The sequence below is a fragment of the Ctenopharyngodon idella genome, chromosome 12 (assembly GCF_019924925.1).
Source record: "Ctenopharyngodon idella isolate HZGC_01 chromosome 12, HZGC01, whole genome shotgun sequence".
NCBI classification, from domain to species: Eukaryota; Metazoa; Chordata; class Actinopteri; order Cypriniformes; family Xenocyprididae; genus Ctenopharyngodon; species Ctenopharyngodon idella.
The window spans coordinates 1,231,973-1,252,746 of NC_067231.1; the positions used below are offsets into that span (position 1 = coordinate 1,231,973).

Below are 20,774 nucleotides of genomic sequence, written 5' to 3' on the forward strand. Positions count from 1 at the left end.
TGACAGCTTAGGTCACTGTATTTTATAAGCTGTTTTCTTTTTATAAGATCTACTTTTTCTGCTTTAAACAGTGTGTCCCTTGCTCTTATTAGGTATGGACAGCTTGAAACGACATAAGGATCTATGGAAGGTCTATAAGGAGGAAATACCCAGCAGTACTGAGCAGTTAGTACAGTCTTATTTCTTCAAATCAGTAAAATGGCGGCACATTACTGCTGCTTACACAGACATAAGGTGTTATATAGAATCCATTTAATTTGATAAATCAGATAAAATCAGTGATAAATGTTAATTTTTAATGTTATTGTTATTGAACAGATAAAATCAATTATGGATTATTTCCTTGAGTGTTTTTTTCTGCATGACGCGACATGTTCGCGCGCTTTAGATGATTTAAAAATTAATATCGTCAAAGTTTTAAAGTTATCTTAAAAATAGTTTGACAAAGGTTATATGAGTTTTAAAAAAAGATAAGACGTTTCCTTTCCGTGTCTTTGTTTTCTATAGTTAAGTTAAAGTTTTAAAATAAAAGCAGTTGTCCGTTATATATGTTTGATTTAATTTGACGAATTTGTGACGTGGCATTTATTGGTGACCCTTTTGTTTTTTAAATAAGGCTCACAACGATGTATATCAAGATTTAGATTTATTGGCCAATATATTAGTTATTGGCTTCCAAAAATTCGGATTATCGGTTATCTATATCGGTCGTATCGATCCCTATAAATTTGTGTTTACATGGAAAGAACATATTGCATGCCTAGCTACAAAGTTTTACTCACTTCATGTATCTAAGCACCTAAAACACAGAAAAGTGTTGGATTTGTATGCTGCAGGGAAACAAAGCTAGCATATAATTGTGTTTTCATTATAATCATAATATTTTGACCTGAGCCGAGCCATATAAAAAACTCTCAGCAGCACCTGTGAGCATTTGCATATTACAGGATGTGTGCTTTGTTAAAGAACAGGCATGTTGTTAAGCGCTGCCATGTGTGATTCTAAAGCTGCCCAGCTGTGATTAGGGGTGGTGTTTAAATCGGTAACTTTTCAAGCTCATTTGGGTTTGTTGTCGGAAACTCGTGGCAACAAGATCATGCTTTCATGAAAAAATGACAGAAGCTATTTCACTGATTTAACTGCACAGTGTAATGAATCACACTAATAGTAAGTATTAGCCATATAACAAGTGAAAAATACTGTTTGATCGGACGCAGAGTCCGATCAAACGGTGGAAAGCATTTTTCCATTTTAGAAGTTTCTAAACATAGAAGTTTACATTTCTTTTGCTGTCCTAAATAAGCATTATTATTTATTACTAATTAAGCTTGATTATTTTATATTTAATTTTAATATTTTATAAAATTGTGTTTATTTTTTCCTCCTGTCCACACAACCCTATCTATGGAAGCTTGTTTCCGCCACTGAATAAAAAATAAAAAAGGTCATTTGGACTTTTTATCTCACAATTCTGACTTTTTTTTCTCAGAATTGCGTGATATAAACTCACAATTTGGACTTTTTTTCTCAGAATTGCAAGTTTATATCTCTCAATTCTGACTATATCTCGCAATTCTGAATATATATCGCAATTCTGACATTATATATCGCAATTCTGACTTTATTTCTCACAATTCTGACTTTATTTCTCGCAATTGTTTATAACTCGCAATTCTGACTTTATTTCTCGCAATTCTGACATTATAACTCGCAATTCTGACTTTATTTCTTGTAATTGTTTATAACTCACAATTCTGACTTTATTTCTCGCAATTCTGACTTTATTTCTCGCAATTGTTTATAACTCACAATTCTGACTTTATTTCTCTCAATTCTGACTTTATTTCTTGCAATTCTGACTTTATTTCTCGCAATTGTTTATAACTCGCAATTCTGACTTTATTTCTCGCAATTCTGACATTATAACTCACAATTCTGACTTTATTTCTCGCAATTCTGACTTTATTTCTCGCAATTGTTTATAACTCGCAATTCTGATTTTATTTCTTGCAATTGTTTATAACTCACAATTCTGACTTTATTTCTCGCAATTCTGACATTATAACTCGCAATTCTGACTTTATATCTCGCAATTCTGACTTTATTTCTCACAATTCTGACTTTATAACTTGCAATTCTGACTTCATATCTCGCAATTCTAACTTTATTTCTCACAATTCTGACTTTATAACTTGCAATTCTGACTTTATATCTCGCAATTCTAACTTTATTTCTCTCAATTCTGACTTTATTTCTTGCAATTCTGACTTTATTTCTCGCAATTGTTTATAACTCGCAATTCTGACTTTATTTCTCGCAATTCTGACATTATAACTCACAATTCTGACTTTATTTCTCGCAATTCTGACTTTATTTCTCGCAATTGTTTATAACTCGCAATTCTGACTTTATTTCTTGCAATTGTTTATAACTCACAATTCTGACTTTATAACTTGCAATTCTGACTTCATATCTCGCAATTCTAACTTTATTTCTCGCAATTCTGACTTTATAACTTGCAATTCTGACTTTATTTCTCGCTATTCTGACATTATAATTTTCAATTCTGACTTTATTTCTTGCAATTGATTATAACTCGCAATTCTGACTTTATTTCTCGCAATTCTGACTTTATAACTTGCAATTCTGACTTTATATCTCGCAATTCTGACTTTATAACTTGCAATTCTGACTTTATATCTCGCAATTCTAACTTTATTTCTCGCAATTCTGACATTATAACTTGCAATTCTGACTTTATATCTCGCAATTCTGACTTTATAACTTGCAATTCTCACTTTATTTCTCGCAATTCTGACATTATAACTCGCAATTCTGACTTTATTTCTCGCAATTGTTTATAACTCGCAATTCTGACTTTATAACTCCCAATTCTGACTTTATTTCTCGCGATTCTGACTTTATAACTCCCAATTCTGACTTTATTTCTCACGATTCTGACTTTATAACTCGCAATTCTGACTTTATAACTTGCAATTCTGACTTTATTTCTCGCAATTCTGACATTATAACTCGCAATTCTGACTTTATATCTCGCAATTCTGACTATTTCTCACAATTCTGACTTTATAACTTGCAATTCTGACTTCATATCTCGCAATTCTAACTTTATTTCTCGCAATTCTGACTTTATAACTTGCAATTCTGACTTTATTTCTCGCTATTCTGACATTATAATTTTCAATTCTGACTTTATTTCTTGCAATTGATTATAACTCGCAATTCTGACTTTATTTCTCGCAATTCTGACTTTATAACTTGCAATTCTGACTTTATATCTCGCAATTCTAACTTTATTTCTCGCAATTCTGACATTATAACTTGCAATTCTGACTTTATAACTCGCAATTCTGACTTTATAACTTGCAATTCTCACTTTATTTCTCGCAATTCTGACATTATAACTCGCAATTCTGACTTTATTTCTCGCAATTGTTTATAACTCGCAATTCTGACTTTATAACTCGCAATTCTGACTTTATAACTTGCAATTCTCACTTTATTTCTCGCAATTCTGACATTATAACTCGCAATTCTGACTTTATTTCTCGCAATTGTTTATAACTCGCAATTCTGACTTTATAACTCCCAATTCTGACTTTATTTCTCGCGATTCTGACTTTATAACTCCCAATTCTGACTTTATTTCTCGCAATTCTGACTTTATAACTCGCAATTCTGACTTTATTTCTCGCAATTGTTTATAACTCGCAATTCTGACTTTATTTCTCGCAATTCTGACATTATAATTTGCAATTCTGACTTTATTTCTTGCAATTGTTTATATCTCGCAATTCTAACTTAATTTCTTGCAATTCTGACTTTATATCTCGCAATTCTGATTGAATTGTCGGAATTGTGAGATTAAAAGTCGCAATTACCTTTGATTTTTATTTATGGCGGAAACAAGCTTCCATACCTATCAGAACAGATATGCAACCTTTTTTGAGTTGACCTTCTCTTAATTAACAACACAAAAATACAACAAGGTTTTTCTAGAAAATTAAGAACAAAGAATGTCACATATTATAATATTATATTACAATGCTATTACATGTTGTGCAGGCAGTTAGCTTATATTGTTGTAAATTAAAAAGCCTGTCAATGCGCTGCTAAACACCTAGAAGTATTGTTGTATTCTGCCACGTTTCTCACTGACACACCCTCAACTCGTAAACTCTGGGCTTACAGAAAATCCAGAGCTTCCCACTCGCATTTACGACTTTGTGGTGGCGTCATGTGGGTTGAAGACACAATGAGAAAGTAACTGTAATTGCTGTTTGCTCCACAGGGCGTCTCTGTCTCTCTCTCAAACGCACAGCACTGTCTGTCTCTCCCTACGAAACCTACTTCTGCTCTTCTGTACTTTTTCTGTCTCTCTTTTTCTTCATGCATTTCATGGTAATCATCATTTGCTGTATGACACTGCATATTTATTTCACACTGTATTTTCCCTCTCTGCCCAATAAATCTTTAGTTTTGCTGGCCGGAGTGTGCGTCTCTTGGAGTCGCTGCAGTCGAGTCATCTGAGGTCACTGATGGAATCGTTCCTCAGGCAGCGTTCTGTGAGATCCAAACCCAACAGAAGAGTCAGAGCATGTGACCGAGTCCCAGCTAACTCTATGAGTTTTGATGAGTTCTTTTCCTCTCTGAAAGAAGCAACAGGCCAAGATTACCAGAGAAGTGACGTGGAGGAGTTATTCACTGAGGCCAGTTATCTTCAGTTTGTGGTTATTTATTTTAACTTGTCAGGAGCTGCTGAAAAGAAAAGCTGACAAGCTGCTGTGGACATCAGTGTTTAAAACAAATTTAAATTAGAAGTTAAGTTTAAAACAGCTTTCTATGCCTGTCTTTTCATGAGCAGAGTTACATGTACCTTTTTGGGCTCTATTATATGACCGGCTGTCAGAGCAGAAGTGTTTGTTTTGTACAGATGGACATCTCCTGCGACGGTCGAGTTGAATGGCAAACGTTCCACAACTTCCTGTTTCAGCATTACAAGCATATCATAAACTCGATGCACGACTGTAAAAGTGTACCGATCTCACAGCCTTTAATACGCCACTGTACCTATAACAAGGTGATCTATCTATCTATCTATCTATCTAATCTATCTATCTGTCTGTCTGTCTGTCTATCTATATATCTGTCTATCTATATATCTAATCTATCTATCTGTCTATCTATCTGTCTGTCTGGCTATGTATATATATATCTAATCTATATATATGTCTATCTATATATCTATCTGTCTGTCTATCTATCTATCTATCTTTCTATCTGTCTGGCTATGTATCTGTTTGTCTATCTGTCTATCTATCTATCTGTCTGTCTATCTATCTCTCTATTTATATATCTATCTAATCTATCTATCTATCTGTCTGTTTGTCTATATATCTGTCTATATATCTATCTAATCTATCTGTCTATCTATCTATCTGTCTATTTATATATCTATCTAATCTATCTATCTGTCTATCATTTATTATTCATTTTTTGTTTTAAACTCTTAGAATGTGCGTAAAAATATTGTTTCTTTTTCTACCATTCTAATCATAAAATCACTCACTCATCAGCAAGAGCCTATCGTGCGTATCTTGGCTTTGAGTCAGTCTCCACCTGTGCGTTACATCAGCGTCAGCAAGAGAGGAACTCTCGTTGTTTGGAACAGTCATCTGAACAAAATACAGCCACTGGAGGTGACATATTAACATTTAATTCACAGAAATATATACTTACAAAAATAATATTCTGTGACCTACGGTTCATGAATCAAAAACGTCTTCATCCCTGTAGATGTGTGCTGACCCCTTTAATAAACGGCAGCATCGTAGGAGGTTCCAGGGTTGGAGCACAGATGCTGTCTACATGGCAAATGTTCACAAGATTGCCGTGTCAACCCTGAGCAGGGGCATCCACTTCTTTGACGTTACCACCGCATTTGGTTTTGAGCAGGTTCATTTGTTCGGTATGAGCCAACAAAAGTTTGTACTGCTAGATGTAGTAGTTTGCTTTTCTGCTTACATTTTGACCTTGTTGTCTTCCTCTCTCTATGTTGTTTTCAGGATTGAGTCATGCTGCTACTGCTCTATGCTATTGGTATGACACAGAGGTAGGCCGCTGACATTTCATGCCCTGGTGTTGAACTGGAATTTATTTTAAGCTTGTTAATTCTCCAAGCTGGTTTGTTTTGTTTTAGTTCACTGTGAGTCATGTTTGATCTGCATCTAGGCTCCGGGAGAAAAGTGTGTGCTGATGTGGGGAGATGAGAAAGGCTCTGTGAATTTGCTGTGGTTTCTTCAGCCTTTCAAGGGGCTCTTTGAGATGCCTTTCACCAACGAAACTGGCCCATTGCAAATCTTTATGCCAGTGAGTGTGTGTGCGTCTTCATGTAGGGATGATTGTAGAATGATTTTGTGTCATGGAAATGTGTGATGTTGTTTCTATGAAAACATTTGATACAACAGCAGAAAAGTATCTGTTAAAATGTTGCATTGCATGTCACTGATGTTGTAAAAAATATTTCACGAACAGGATATATGTGCGCACAGTGCACTGATCTCTTATCAGCACATCCCAAAAATCCACAGCGAGCCGATCAACAAAATCCTGTATGAGCCTCACGATGAGCTCATTATTACATCATCAGAAAGTCCAGCCAGCTCTGTGGTCATCATTGATGTCAATCAGAAGAGAGAGAAATGCGTTTGGAGAATAGAAAAGGTGGTGATTTATAATGTTTGCAACAATGGTGCATCTTATTCTCTGCATTTCATATTTATCCTTTATGGCAGATAGATAACAGATAAACAGCTATATAGGAAGATAGTTAGATTGACAGATAGATCGACAGATAGATCGATACACAAACACAGATAGATAAAAACAGACAGACAGATCGACAGAGATAGATTGATAAACAGATAGACAGAGAGATAGATAGGCAGATGATGGATAGATTGATTGATCGAACGATAAACAACCACATAGATGGATAGATAGACATAGATAGATTGATAAACACATAGATAGACAGATCGATAAACAAACATAGATAGTCGGATAGATAGACATATATTGATTGATAGATCGATAAACAAACAGATAGATAAACAAACAAATAGACAGATCGATAAACAGATAGACAAGCGCATAGATAGACAGATCGGCAGACAGATAAATAGATGATTGATAGACAGGTAGATAGATTGATAAACAAACACATAGATAAACAGATAGATAGACAGAAACAAACAGACAAATGCATAGACAGATCGGCTGACATAGATGATTGATAGACAGGTAGATAGATAGATCGATAAACAGATAAACAAACAGATGGATAGACAGATCAATAAACAAACATGATGGATAGACAGATCGATAAACAAACAGATAGATAGATAAACAGACAAATGCATAGACAGGCAGACAGATCGACAGATAGATTGATAAACAAACAAACAGATAGATAGGTTGATGATGGATAGACAGATTGATAAACAAACACATAGATAGATAGATAGATAGATAAACATATAGAGACTGATTGATTAATTGATAGATTGATTGATAGATTCCAGAGCTCATTTGTAGGTCACAGTTCAAAGCCATGTTGTTTTCTACGGGAAAAGACAGTCACAGACCATTTACAGTAAAAACTAAATATACACTCATGATTCAGAGAGGCTGTTGTTGTGGTTTTTAAAGGGAGTGTTCAGACCCCATAAAAATCTTCATTTAGTTGTTTTGATGGATTTATTAAAACAGACTATTCTCCAGTATTTTCCATTCTGTAACATTCAGAGAAGCAATAAGCCACCCCCACAGTAGTTACAAATTTAACTGCTGGAGAAGAAAATCAGGACCTGGATATTGTGTAAAACAAGAGTACTGTGACTCACTCATTAGTCTGACTAAATTGCAACGTGACTACCAGCAAATAATGACACAACATTTTAAACCCTTTCGCTATATCTTCATCTCCTTCTTCTTCTGCTGTAGGGAGTCAAGTGTTTTGACTTCAGCTTCTCTCTCAGTCTGCTGGTAACTGCTGGACTGGGTCCTGTCAGACTGTGGAACCGCTATGTGACCTGCCGCCCAACTGCGGTTCTGCACAGTCACCACACATCTGTGCTGGATGTGGTTATTCACCAAGCATTGGGCAAGATCTTCAGCTACTCTAAGGACGCTGTTAGTTTCACCTACTAAATGTTAAAATTGAAAACATATAAGATCCAGGGGCTGGATTCATGAAAATCTTCTTAAGTTAAAGGGTTAGTTCACCCAAAAATTAAAATACTGTCATTAATTATTCACCCTCATGTCGTTTCAAACCCGTCTGAAACACTTTTGTTCATCTTCAGAATGCAAATGAAGATCTTTTTAATGAGATCTGAGAGCTTTCTGTCCCTCCCTAGACAGCTACGCAATTGAAACTTAAGCTTTTATAATTTCTAATCTATATGAATTAAGCGGTTTAGTCCAAATTTTTTGAAGAGACATGATTGCTTTATATGATGAACAGATTGAATTTAGGCTTTTATTCACATATAAACATTCATCAACTTACACATCAGTTATGGTAAATGGAAACTCAAGCATGTTTGCTTGACATGTACGAGAAACCAATGAGGTTCATTCTCGTGTTACGCAGCACGTTTGAGCTTCAGTAAGAACCAATGAGGTTCATTCTCGTGTTACGCAGCACGTTTGAGCTTCTGCAAGAACCAATGAGGTTCATTCTCGTGTTATGCAGCACGTTTAAGCTTCAGTAAGAACCAATGAGGTTCATTCTCGTGTTACGCGGCACGTTTGAGCTTCCGCAAGAACCAATGAGGTTCATTCTCGTGTTGCGCAGCACGTTTGAGCTTCAGTAAGAACCAATGAGGTTCATTCTCGTGTTACGCAGCACGTTTGAGCTTCAACAAGAACCAATGAGGTTCATTCTTGCGTGCTACGCAGCACGTTTGAGCTCATTGGTTCTTGCAGAAAATTTTGTGAATCCAGCCACTGGTGTTTGGTTTTCATTAGCGTGAGATTTGTTTTGCATCAGTTTCATGGCATGATGTACTTGGCTGCTGGCATGAGAAATGGAAATCATGCATTGCTTACATGCAATAAAAGTCAAAGATAATTAGTTGAAATGCAAGTCAAAAGCTCTGGTCTATATCCGTGTTGCCTTTCAGGTGCTGAAAATATGGGATATTCCTTCTCAACAATGCGTAAAGACAGTTCACCTGAAATTCCCCAATATCCAAGCAGGCGTTACTCCTGAGCAGGGCAGCTTTCCTCTGCTCCTCAACCTGACCACGAATCCTGTGCTCCTGGTGACCTGCAGGGAGTATCTGGCCGTGCTTACGCTGACAGAATCCAAAAAACCAGAATCCAACGACAAGTCTGGCCTGTACACCTGTGCCCTCTATAATCCTCATCTTGAACAGGTTGGTGTTTGGGTTTGTTTGATAGATGGTTTGTGGACTGAACATTATAGGTTCTTTTCTTTAATGTGTATTTTGTGCATGGTCGAGGTAATCACAGCCTGTGCTGACTCCACACTGACTGTGTGGGATGTGAAGACAGGTATTAAGAAGATGGAGGTAAGAAACGCTCATGGTAAGGAGGAGGTTTCCTGTATGGCACTAGACATACACCAGCGCAGACTGATCTCTGCGGCCACCAATGGCACTATCAAGGCAAGTGTGAGATTCACCACAAATGCAAGCCTCAATCAGATGCATTAGTAATAGTTGGGTTGCAAAAGTTATCAGTCTGACAAGAAATAAAGTGTGTACTTTTCCATTTCCTGGTGCTCTGTGATTTGCCAAAGTAAGCTTCATGCTTGACAGACATTCAGAAATTTTGTTTCTTCATATACTTATTAGCAATAACAGTAGTGCATAACTGTACTGTAAATGTTAAGCATCATGCACTTGCTGACTTTGTAAGTGGTTACAGAGAAAAACTGAGCATCATACACTAAACATCTGATGATCACACACTTCCGTAATTTCTAGTCGTTCCAAACACAGCAAACTCATGCAGAAACATGCATGACAAATGAAGGATAAAATGAAAACAATGTAAATTGGCTCAAAATATCCAACATGTTTAATATCCATTGGCTGGATGGAATCATAGTTTGAAGCTACTGTAAATAATCAGAGTCTGCGCCCAGCATACACTACACAATTTCTTTGAAAGCTGTCAACTCTGACTGCCCCAAAATTAGCAGACTGTTGGCTATGGTTTTCTGCAACTGTCAGTTCCTCCAGACTGTAAATCGGAGCAAAAGTTGTGTAGTGTATTCCAACCTGAAGAATAGCTGCAAAATGGTACAGAATTTGCTACTAAAACACTCTCTGTTTATGCAGAGTGTTTAACTACCTCAAAATTAATGTTTTACATTTTTACATATTTAAAAAAAATATATATATATATTTTCACTATATTACTTGGCAGAGGCTTTTTAAATATAGCTTTTAGCAATTATCGGGGTTCAAGCGCTTTAAGCACATACATAAAAAGTAATGTAACCATCTCGATCATAGATGGAAAAGACCATTTACAACCAATACAGGCAATTTACCATAGGAAATATATGGTTTAAAAAGCTTTTTAACAGTGATCGAGGTTGAGCCAAAAACCTAGGACTAGTTCGCCAAAGTTGGTTTTTGAAATATTCTCCAATATTTAACGAACGATTCAATGGACAGCGGTGGCCCTAGAGGCAAAGTTGCTCAGAATGAGGAGTTCCACCATGTGGTGTGAATGTCGTGGAAGAAAAATGCGCGATACACAATCCTTTACGCATGTGAATAACACAAAGGCGCCCCCTGGTGGCCATTTTCTTTTGAATTTCTCATACGTGACTATACATTCGAGATATATGAATGTCCTCAAAGGAAGTCTTGGCACCTCGGACAAAGACATTTCATGCCAATTTTCAAGTCAATCAGACTTAGGGTTGCGTAGTTCTAGCCATTTTTAAGTGTTTTCCATTTTATAGTGCCACCAAGTGGCCAGTCGCCGAGTCCTTTTTCACACAACCACAGAATGAGTTCTTACATATGTGTGTCGAGTTTGGTGAAAATATCTCATTCCGTTCATGAGTTTTAGTAAAAGTGGCTCCGCCCACTTTGAGTGTTTTGGCAGCCCTTGGAGTTTTTTCAAATTTCAACTTTTTTTGATAATTATTGACAATCAGACTACAGGGAATCTCATTGCATCCGATCGGGCCAAAAAACTAGGACTAGTTTGCAAAAGTAGGTTTTTCAAAAAATCCAAAATACCCAAAAATTTCGCCAAATGAACAATTTCGTACTTTTCACCACTGTAGCGCCCCCGTGTGGCCGATTGGGGCGAGCTTTGGTGACGTTGTAGACGGTGTGAGTACTACCAGCCCTCAAAGTTTCAAGTCTCTACGACTTATGGTGCGTTCACACCAGACGCGAATGAAGCGTTAAGCGCGAGTGATTTACATGTTAAGTCAATGCAAAGACACGAATAGACATCCTGCGGCGCGATTCGCGTGAATGATGCGGCGCGAATAGAGCGTTTCGGGTGAATCGCACGAGTTGAAAAATCTGAACTTTGGTGAAAATTCACGCTGCGTTAACCAGTCAGGAGCTTGATCTAGTAGTGACGTGATTAGAGGCGGCAGAAATCCGAAACAGCAATGGAGGACAAAATCATCTTCGCTGTATGTGGATACCCCGAGCTGTACGATACATCTTCATACTTTTATAGATACAGGAATAAAAAGGATCTTGCTTGGAAGAAAGTGAGTGAGGAGGTCGGACAATCTGGTAACTTGTAAAAAACGCTCTTTACTCAATTTGAGCTATATATGTATACATATTGAGACTACAAGCTAGCTAAAGCCGGCAAATTGAGCTTATTCTCCGTATTTTACAACTACTTTCCCACTGACGAGTTGATGTGTTTATTCAGAGGAAGTGTGCAGAAATGAGACTCGAGCCGCCTGGCAGAAGCCCCTCTCATGATGCGAATTCGCGTCTGTTGTGAAGTGAATTTCACTCGCGAATGAAGCGAGTAAACTCAAAATGTTCAAGCGTCCAACTACGCGTGAATAGCGCGATTTATTTGCGCAAGTCGCATCTGGTGTGAATGCCCCATTACGGTTTGGTCTGCCCGATCACTTTTAGGGGGGAAAACTGATCCTTGGAATATTTAACAATTACAACAGGGTTTCAGAGTTGAAACCCCTAATAAATGAAACCCCTTGAAACACACTTGAACCCCTAATAAATGCTATAGAAAATACATTGCTTATTGTTAGTTCATGTTGGATAATGCATTCATTAATGTTAACTAAAGAGACCTTACTGTAAATAGTTGACATAATGAAAGTACTTATTGAACTTATTGCGTTTTTTTTATTATATTCCTGTTGCCACTGCTTTATACAAATAATAAGTTTAGTAACAGGTATGTTTTCTTGCTACAGGTGTGGAACTTACTGAATGGCCTCAATCTTCATAAGCTAGAAACTGCCTCCAACACAGAGGTCACCGGGATCATCTGTCATCATGACAACCAGCTTCTAGCCACAGGCTGGAGTCGACTGATCACTCAGTATAGCATTGAGTTTTCAAAGGTAAAGGCCAGTTTGTGTCTCAATCACACACTCTTTAATGGCTACTTAAAAGCAAAAAGGGCTTTCAGCCAGAATACACATTTTTCTGGTTATGGCTTTCATTCTCTTCAACTGGGTGTGTGCTTTTGTGGTCATACCTTAAGACGTCTATGACAACAAAGTGGGTTTTAATGGTGGTCTGATACTGCACAGAAGCTGACACAGCAGAACTGGAGATCTTAAAGACATTTACTGAAGTGTATGTGTGTGTACAGGACATCTATGTGAAAGCAGACCTGTCCTGGAAGTCTGGTCATCAGCACAGAGAGGACATCCTGGCGATGGATCACTGTCTAGGTCTGGGACTTCTGGCTACTGGGAGTTACGACGGAGAGATCATTATATGGACGCTGGCTCTCCAGAAGCCCCTCACACGACTACAGAGATCCCAGCAAGGGAAGTTAGTATGAAATCAGATCGCGGACATACTATGAAAAAAAGTATTTTACTTGCTTATTTGAAATAACTAAATGCTAAATTCTCTCCAAATCCACTTAGACTATTTTTGGAGAATAAGTATTCAGCTATTATAACACAGGCCATTTACAAATGAGCAAAAACAGCCTGTTTTGTTGTAAGGGTCAGAGAGAAAGTGCAAAATGAGCAGAAAATGAAATGTTTCTGGATAAGAAAGCATGACTAATAATATACGTGGAATTCAGGGGGTAAAATAATGCGATAAAATGTAGGAAAGGTGTAGAACACACCCTTTATAATATCCCTGAAATGTACGTTATTTATATATAAACACAGTACCATATTTGTTTACCATACTCAAGTAAAGAGAATTGGCCTTAAAATTGTAATGCATTAATACTACCATGGAATGCCTAACTATTTGCAAAATGATTAAAATGGCATTGTCTGAATAGGAAAATTTCATGCTCTCAGAAGCTATTAATTCACACAACAAGATGATTATTTTTTTTATCCTAATCAGGCATAATTATATGGTCACTTGCATTTAATAGAACTGCAACACGTTTTTGGATTTGTGAACCACAGCATTAAGACCATTTTATGTCCTATTTATAGTACACAGTGGTGGTCAGAATTATTGGCACCCTTGGTAAATTTGATTAAAGACGACTATAAAAATAAATCTGCATTGTTTATCCTTTTGATCTTCAATTCATAAAATTAGCAAAAATCTAACCTTTCATTGAAGGAAAATAATTGAAAGTGGGGGGAAAATCACATTATGAAATAAATGTTTTTCTCCAAAACATGTTGGCCACAATTGTTGACACCCCTAGAATTTTTTATGAGTAAAATATCTCTGAAGTATATTCCCATTCATATTTATATTTTTTTAGCACACCAGGGTGATCATGAACATGAAATTGTCCAGCCATGACTTCCTGTTCCACAGGAGTATAAACATGAGGAAACACAAAGGCCAAATTCCCTTAATCATTCATCACAATGAGTAAAACCACAGAATATAGTTCTGATGTGCAGCAAAAGATTGTTGAGCTTCACAAAATAGAAAGTGGCTGTAAGAAAATAGCTAAAGCATTGAAAATCCCCATTTCTACCATCAGGGCAATAATTAAGAAGTTCCAATCAACTAAAGATGGCTCTCCAGGGATCACAGCTGGAGAACTGCAGAGATTAGTTGAGTCTTGAGTCTCAGAAAGCCTAAAAAATGATCAAACAGCACCTACATCCCCACAAGTTGTTCGGGAGGCTTTCAAGAAAAATCCTCTGCTCTCATCCAGACACATCTCCAGCATATTCAGTTGTCAGACAAGACTGGACCTTCAAACGGGGCCGGCTTCTATGCTCAGATGAAACAAAAAAAAGAGCTTTTTGGCAGCAAACCCACCAGATGGGTTTGGTGCACACATGGATAAAAAGTACCCCATGCCCACGGTTCAATATACTGCTGGATCTTTAATGTTTTGTGTGCCTGTTATTCTGCTGGAGGTCCTGGACATCTTGTTCATATCAAAACCTGACCGCTTCTGCTAGAAATCCAATAATGGGCCGTGATTGGATCTTCCATCTGGACAATGATCTAAAACAAACATCAAAACCAATACAAAAATGTGTCTCTGAGCACAAAATGAAGCTTCTGCCATGATCATCCCAGTCCCCTGACCTGAACCCTAAAGGAAATGAGTGGAGTGAACTGAAGAGAAGAAGCACCAACATGAGGCTGGGAATCTGAAGGATCTGGAGAGATTCTGCATGAAGGAATGGTCTCTGATCTCTTGTCAGATGTTCTCCAAACTCATCAGGCATTATAGGAGAAGACTCAGAGCTGTTATCTTGGCAAAAGGAGGTTGCAAAAAATATATAATAAAAGGGTGCCAATAATTGTGGCCAACGTGTTTTGGAGAAAAACATTTATTTCATAATGTGATTTTCAATTCCCCCCACTTTCAATTCTTTTTCTTCAATGAAAGGTTAGATTTTTGCTAATTTTAAGAATTGAAGATCAAAAGGATAAACAATGTAGATTTATTTTTACAGTTGATCATATTTATCAAGGGTGCCAATAATTCTGACCACAACTGTATTAGTTGACAGAGTAAAGTAATGTATAAACTGAATGTGCTTCTGTGTGTGTAGAGTTCATCTGCCCGTTCATAGACTGCTGTTCTTGCAAAAACGAGCTCAGCAAAGTCATTTGAGAAGCGGCGCTGTGCTGCTCAGCTCACAGGCCGGATCTGTCTGCTGGTGGAGCATCTGTGGGCCCAGACACAACCGTGGTAAACATGATAACTGAGAGGAACTGATGTATAATATGTACACTCTGTCAAATATTTGGAATGATTAAGATTTTATGTGTTTGAAAGATGTCTCATATGCTCACCAAGGCTGCATTTAGTTAAAACAGTAATATGTGAAATATTATTACAATTTAAAGTAACTCTTTTGTATTTTAATTAATCGCAATTAAAAACATTGGAGTTTTTAATATTTTTATATTGTAATAATTTCACAGTTACTCTCCAAATTAATGTAGAAACAACTTAAAGACAGTATATTTTAAATAATTTTGTGAATTATTAAATAATTTTTTAAGTGAACTGAAAACAATCTTCACATAAACCCATTATAATAAATGTCATATTTACCTGTCTAACAGGAAGGAAATTTACAGAAATTGAATAAAGTTATCAAACACTTTACAGTCTTCACTGCATAAATAATAAATGAAATTTAGATTAATCCTTATTAAAGCTACAATAATCTCTGTTATCTTTGTTCTTTGATGAACATTAATGACATCATCACAGCAACTGGTTTATTAGGCTGCTGTCACTTTAAGAGCTGCCGCTGCCGAACATGACGCGCATCTCATTTCCTCACAGCTCTTTAAGTTCATTTAAGACGTTAATTAACTCATTTAAGACTGCTCTTATCAGGGATATTCCACAAAACGGGTATTTTGTCATAATTCTGTGTGTTATTGTTTGTTCAAACGTGAAAGAGAACTCGATACTGGCGCACGTCTTTCTGTGCACACGAGTCGTGTGTGTGTCACATGACACAACATTAATTTTGACAGCACTAATATATATATTAAAATGTAATTTATTGGCAAAGCTGAATTTTCAGTCACATGATCCTTCAGAAATCATTCTAATATGCTGATTTGCTGCTCAAGAAACATTTCTTATTAATTATTGATAATTATTGAGTAGCAAATCAGCATATTAGAATGATTTCTGAAGGATCATGTGCCACTGAAGACTGGAGTAATGATGCTGAAAATTTGGCAACTTTCGGGAAGTTGTTGTGCAGCTTCGCATCACGCCACTTCCAGTGTAGACAGCATCACTGATTATAATGGTTTCTATATGCTTTCATCGTGCTGCATCGCTCCGCTCGCATCTGGTGTAGACACGGTGTGACTATTAATCCCAAAATGCCTCAACAGTACATTCAATAGACTTTTAAACTGTTGATCTACTGATCGTTCGTGGGTTGTCAGATGAATATTGTTCACGACAGCTGGCTGAAATTGCTTGATTCAATCTGCTTGACTGGCTTCTGGGTGTACAGATTTTTATCATCTTACATCCGTTATCAGAAAAGCACAGAGCAGTAGATTAATGACTTGTTCTGCCCATCACGTCTGATGCAGGACAGTTCTATGTGCCTGATGAATTTAATGGGAGTGTGATGGGTTTAAGCACAGACCAGGAAAACAGTCTACTTGTCACTGGAGACACCACAGGATCCATCAAGGTCTGGGACATCTCACACTATGCCTTATCTGCTGGAGATGTGGAGGTACGGAAATTAACTGCTTAAGGCAATCCAATTTACCTGAATCCACCTAATTTAGCTCTTTATTTCAGTCTGTATTTACAGTATGTGTCTCTCTCAGTCTGCAAAAGAATTGCCTCCACTGTTACACTCTTGGAGGGGCCATGAGAGGGCGATAGTGAGCAGTGAGGTCCTGGTGTACGAGTCTCAACTCTTCGTGTTGAGCGCGGCGGTGGACCGCAGGGCCTGTCTCTGGACCTGTGAAGGAGCTTGTGTGGGCTGTTTTGGACAGGAACGGCAGTGGGATTTGAGCAACCCAGACACTTATCAAACCAACAGGTATAACTGCACATCGGTTATTAGCCTAAACGATGGCCAGCTCACTCAGCATGTGCTGTTGGGTGAGAAAGACCAGTTTCAAAAAGCCTAGTGCACCTTCTCTGACCAGTCTGACTGACCTTTGCCATGGCTGCTATCTGGCTGTGCAAGTTCTAAAAGAAAGACTTCTAATGATTATTTAAAAAAAATTGATTCTTAAAAGTTGCATTGACTTACCAGGGTCAGGTGACCTGTTTTCACAATGCCAAAAACCAGGCATAATTACAGGGTTTTTCCCCGTATTTATACAGGTTTCCGTATTTTCCCAACTGAGAAGTATGACCCACATGAATTACGATGAGAATCATTTGAGAATTTGTTATCAAGAAATGAGAAGCTTTGTTTTTTTTTTGCCAAAATAAAATCTCTGTAAAATAAATTAAATAATAATAAATTATTGCTAATAAATTAAGACAGCAATAACTATTAGTATTGTAATTTTACTGTTATTATGTAAAAATATTATTATTATTGTATAAATCTCATTATTATTGTATAATATAAAGTTATTATTATTATAATATAGTCATAATAAATGTGAGGTTTTTCTTCTTTATTGCCCTTCTTTTTTCTGTACAAAATCATTTTTCAAATGTATTTTTTTGTAAATAATAGGGCTGTCAAAATTAGCGCTTTAACGCATTCGATTAATTTTTTTCAGTTTGACATTTTAAAAATATTTAACGCAAATAACTGCAGCAACAATTTTTTCCGTCATAATTTAGCTAGCATTACATTACACTCTAAAAAATAACTAAAAAAAACAAAACAAATTTACACAGTAAAATACCATAAAACAATGCTTTCTGGGTAATATTTGTTATTTTAAGAAAAGAGTCATATAGGCTACTTTCTCGAAAACGACAAATAATATTACCCAGAATCCATTGTAATATACAGAATGCTTTGTAATATACAGAAGTAATATACTGTAAAAATAATACATTCTGGGTAACATTTTCGAAAAAGTAGCCTATAGGCCTCTTTTCTTAAAACAAAAAATGACATTACCCAGAATGCATTGTTTTAAAACAATGCAAATGCTTTTAAACCATTCAAGTGCCACAAGACAAACGAGAATGCGCTGTCTGAACGTCGTGTCTGTGTGAAATTATTACATTAAAAAAACATTGAATTGCGATTAATCACAATTAATCAAAGAAATAAATGTGATGAATTAGTTTGACAGCACTAGTAAATAATAATAACTGTTTTGTATTTTTACTTGTTTCTAATCCAATGAAATTAATTTATCTTGTTTTAAGTATGTTTACATATTTTTTTTACTGGAAAACAAAATAAAAATACTGATTAATGAAATGTTTTTATGCTGCACTTCCTAGATTGCCTGCGAACTGAACAACAAATTAAAGCCTCTTAAAAACGTTTTGCCATTAGTTCTGCATAATTCTCTACAAAAGCAAGAAGACACTGTAGGTAGTCAACCCAAACTAGAAGCTCATATCCCGGACCAGATGTGAGTCTGGCAGCTGCTGTGACTGTAGATAATTTGATCAGTCTCCATATATGGACGGGCAGGTTTGGTACTGAACTCAGTGAGAGGCTTCAACAAATAAACCTCCACAGTGAAAGTGAAATATCTGCCGTTTAACCCCAAGCATGTGACAGAACGATGTGTTGAAGTGTAGAAAAGTCCAGAGAAACCATTCATTTGATTATTATTTCTGGAGTTCTCTGAAAATTACTAATGGATACGGACAGGCAGAGGAAATAGGACATCTGTCATGGTGAAGAATCCCTCCACAGACCTCCTCTGATTCTGTTTAGACTTGTTTGGGCTGAATCCATCACATGCACAGACAAGATTAGAATTATAAAGTTTCTCTCTTAAAGGGACAGTTTACACAGAAAAATGAAAATGTTGACATTAAAGGGTTAGTTCACCCAAAAATAAAAATTCTGTCATGTCGTTCCACACCCGTAAGACCTTCGTTCATCTTCAGAACACAAATTAAGATATTTTTGATGAAATCGAGAGGTATATGACTCGTCCATATACAGCAATATAATCAACACTTTCAAGGTCCAGAAAGGTACTAAAGACATCGTTAAAACAGTCATGTGACTGCAGTGGTTGAACCTTAATGTCATGAAGAGACGAGAATACTTTTTGTGCGCCAAAACAAAAATAACCACTTTTTAGGAGCCAAATGTAATTTTTAACCACTAGATGGCGGTGTGGACTGGGAGGAGTTATATGATATTTAAAACTTCTCATGATTGCATGGTATGGGGAAACAGGTGGCGGGAATATATGGTTCTCACCGTATCACACAGACGTAGCCATGAACACGTGCTTTATTGTAAGCTGTAGTTTCTTTTATTAAATTAAAACAAAAGCAAGAAAAAGATCTCTGCGTGAACAATGGTTTTATTTCCAACATACGAGTTAAGAACATCTTATCTCTCGTACTAAGAGGATATCGTTTGGAATTGAGTTTCTTGTGCATTGGAATATACGGAGGAATTCCGTGAATGGAAAAGGTGTCGACTCGCACATAGCAAAGCGAGTGACTACTATTGGAGTGTGGATCGCATACCTGATGTGTTGCAGAGTCTTTTGAACTGAACAGAGTGTTTATGCAGGAATGCAGAGTAATCTCCGAAGCCTGACGTAACGCCGGTGAGTGAACTTTTCTTCCAATGTGAGATGATGATACGGGACGAAGTTTGAGTCGCGGCCTGAGTTTGAATGATTATGTTTCGACTTTATGCTTTCGGCTCGCTGTGTTTGCTGCATTCTGTGTTGAAGTTGGATTTCGCTCTGTTCAGTATTATCTTTGCTTTGTGGCTTGCTTACTGAATACGCTTTTAAAGGAAAATGACTGACAAGGGTGTTTCGTTGTCTATTGAGAACTTGCAAAGTCAATGTAAATCAAAGTTCACTCAAGCAAATAGGGTCAATGATCTTCTTTCTGGAAAAGTGACTAAAGAAACCATTTCTGATGTGCAAAAACATTGCAGGAGTTTTGAAACACTGTGCAAAGATGCCATTGAAACTCACAATTCATTACTGAAAATGCCAATGCTTCAATCTGAGTATGAACAGCAGCAAAGGTGGCTTGTTGGGAAAATGAAAGAAAATAATGAGTTTATCACTGTCAAACAATGGTTATCTGATGCTGGAGTTTTATATGATGATGGAATGTCTTTAAAGGATTAGTTCACTTTCATATAAAATTTCCTGATAATTTACTCGCCCCCATGTCATCCAAGATGTTCATGTCTTTCTTTCTTCAGTCGAAAAGAAATTAAGGTTTTTGATGAAAACATTCCAGGATTATTCTCCTTATAATGGACTATAATGGCCAAAACCGTACTTTCGTATTCTTCAAAAAGCTTACGCTGTATGTCCTACACCTTCCCTATTCTACTTACGGAACGAATGCAGCGCCAGTTACATTATTTCCGTAAGTAGAATAGGGAAGGCGTAGGACATACAGCGTAAGCTTTTTGAAGAATATAAAAGTAC

The 20,774-nt window shown here is 36.7% G+C and overlaps 1 protein-coding gene across 2 annotated transcripts in view; it reads left to right on the forward strand.

Moving 5' to 3' along the window:
• Positions 1-20,774, forward strand: part of LOC127523606 (WD repeat-containing protein on Y chromosome) — a 29,378-nt gene that overhangs the window by 629 nt on the left and 7,975 nt on the right. Inside the window, exons 2-16 of one of the 2 annotated variants that reach the window (XM_051914515.1) lie at positions 93-165; positions 4,499-5,101; positions 5,598-5,720; positions 5,818-5,989; positions 6,087-6,133; positions 6,253-6,390; positions 6,556-6,744; positions 8,026-8,214; positions 9,210-9,464; positions 9,552-9,716; positions 12,491-12,640; positions 12,895-13,079; positions 15,257-15,396; positions 16,779-16,927; positions 17,025-17,242. In XM_051914515.1, coding sequence (XP_051770475.1) covers positions 4,892-5,101; positions 5,598-5,720; positions 5,818-5,989; positions 6,087-6,133; positions 6,253-6,390; positions 6,556-6,744; positions 8,026-8,214; positions 9,210-9,464; positions 9,552-9,716; positions 12,491-12,640; positions 12,895-13,079; positions 15,257-15,396; positions 16,779-16,927; positions 17,025-17,242 — 2,330 coding nt within the window. In that variant the 5' untranslated portion in view covers positions 93-165; positions 4,499-4,891. Of the gene's footprint in view, positions 1-92; positions 166-4,498; positions 5,102-5,597; positions 5,721-5,817; positions 5,990-6,086; positions 6,134-6,252; positions 6,391-6,555; positions 6,745-8,025; positions 8,215-9,209; positions 9,465-9,551; positions 9,717-10,305; positions 12,641-12,894; positions 13,080-15,256; positions 15,397-16,778; positions 16,928-17,024; positions 17,243-20,774 lie in introns of those variants that run through there. The other variant, XM_051914514.1, reaches the window with a different exon arrangement.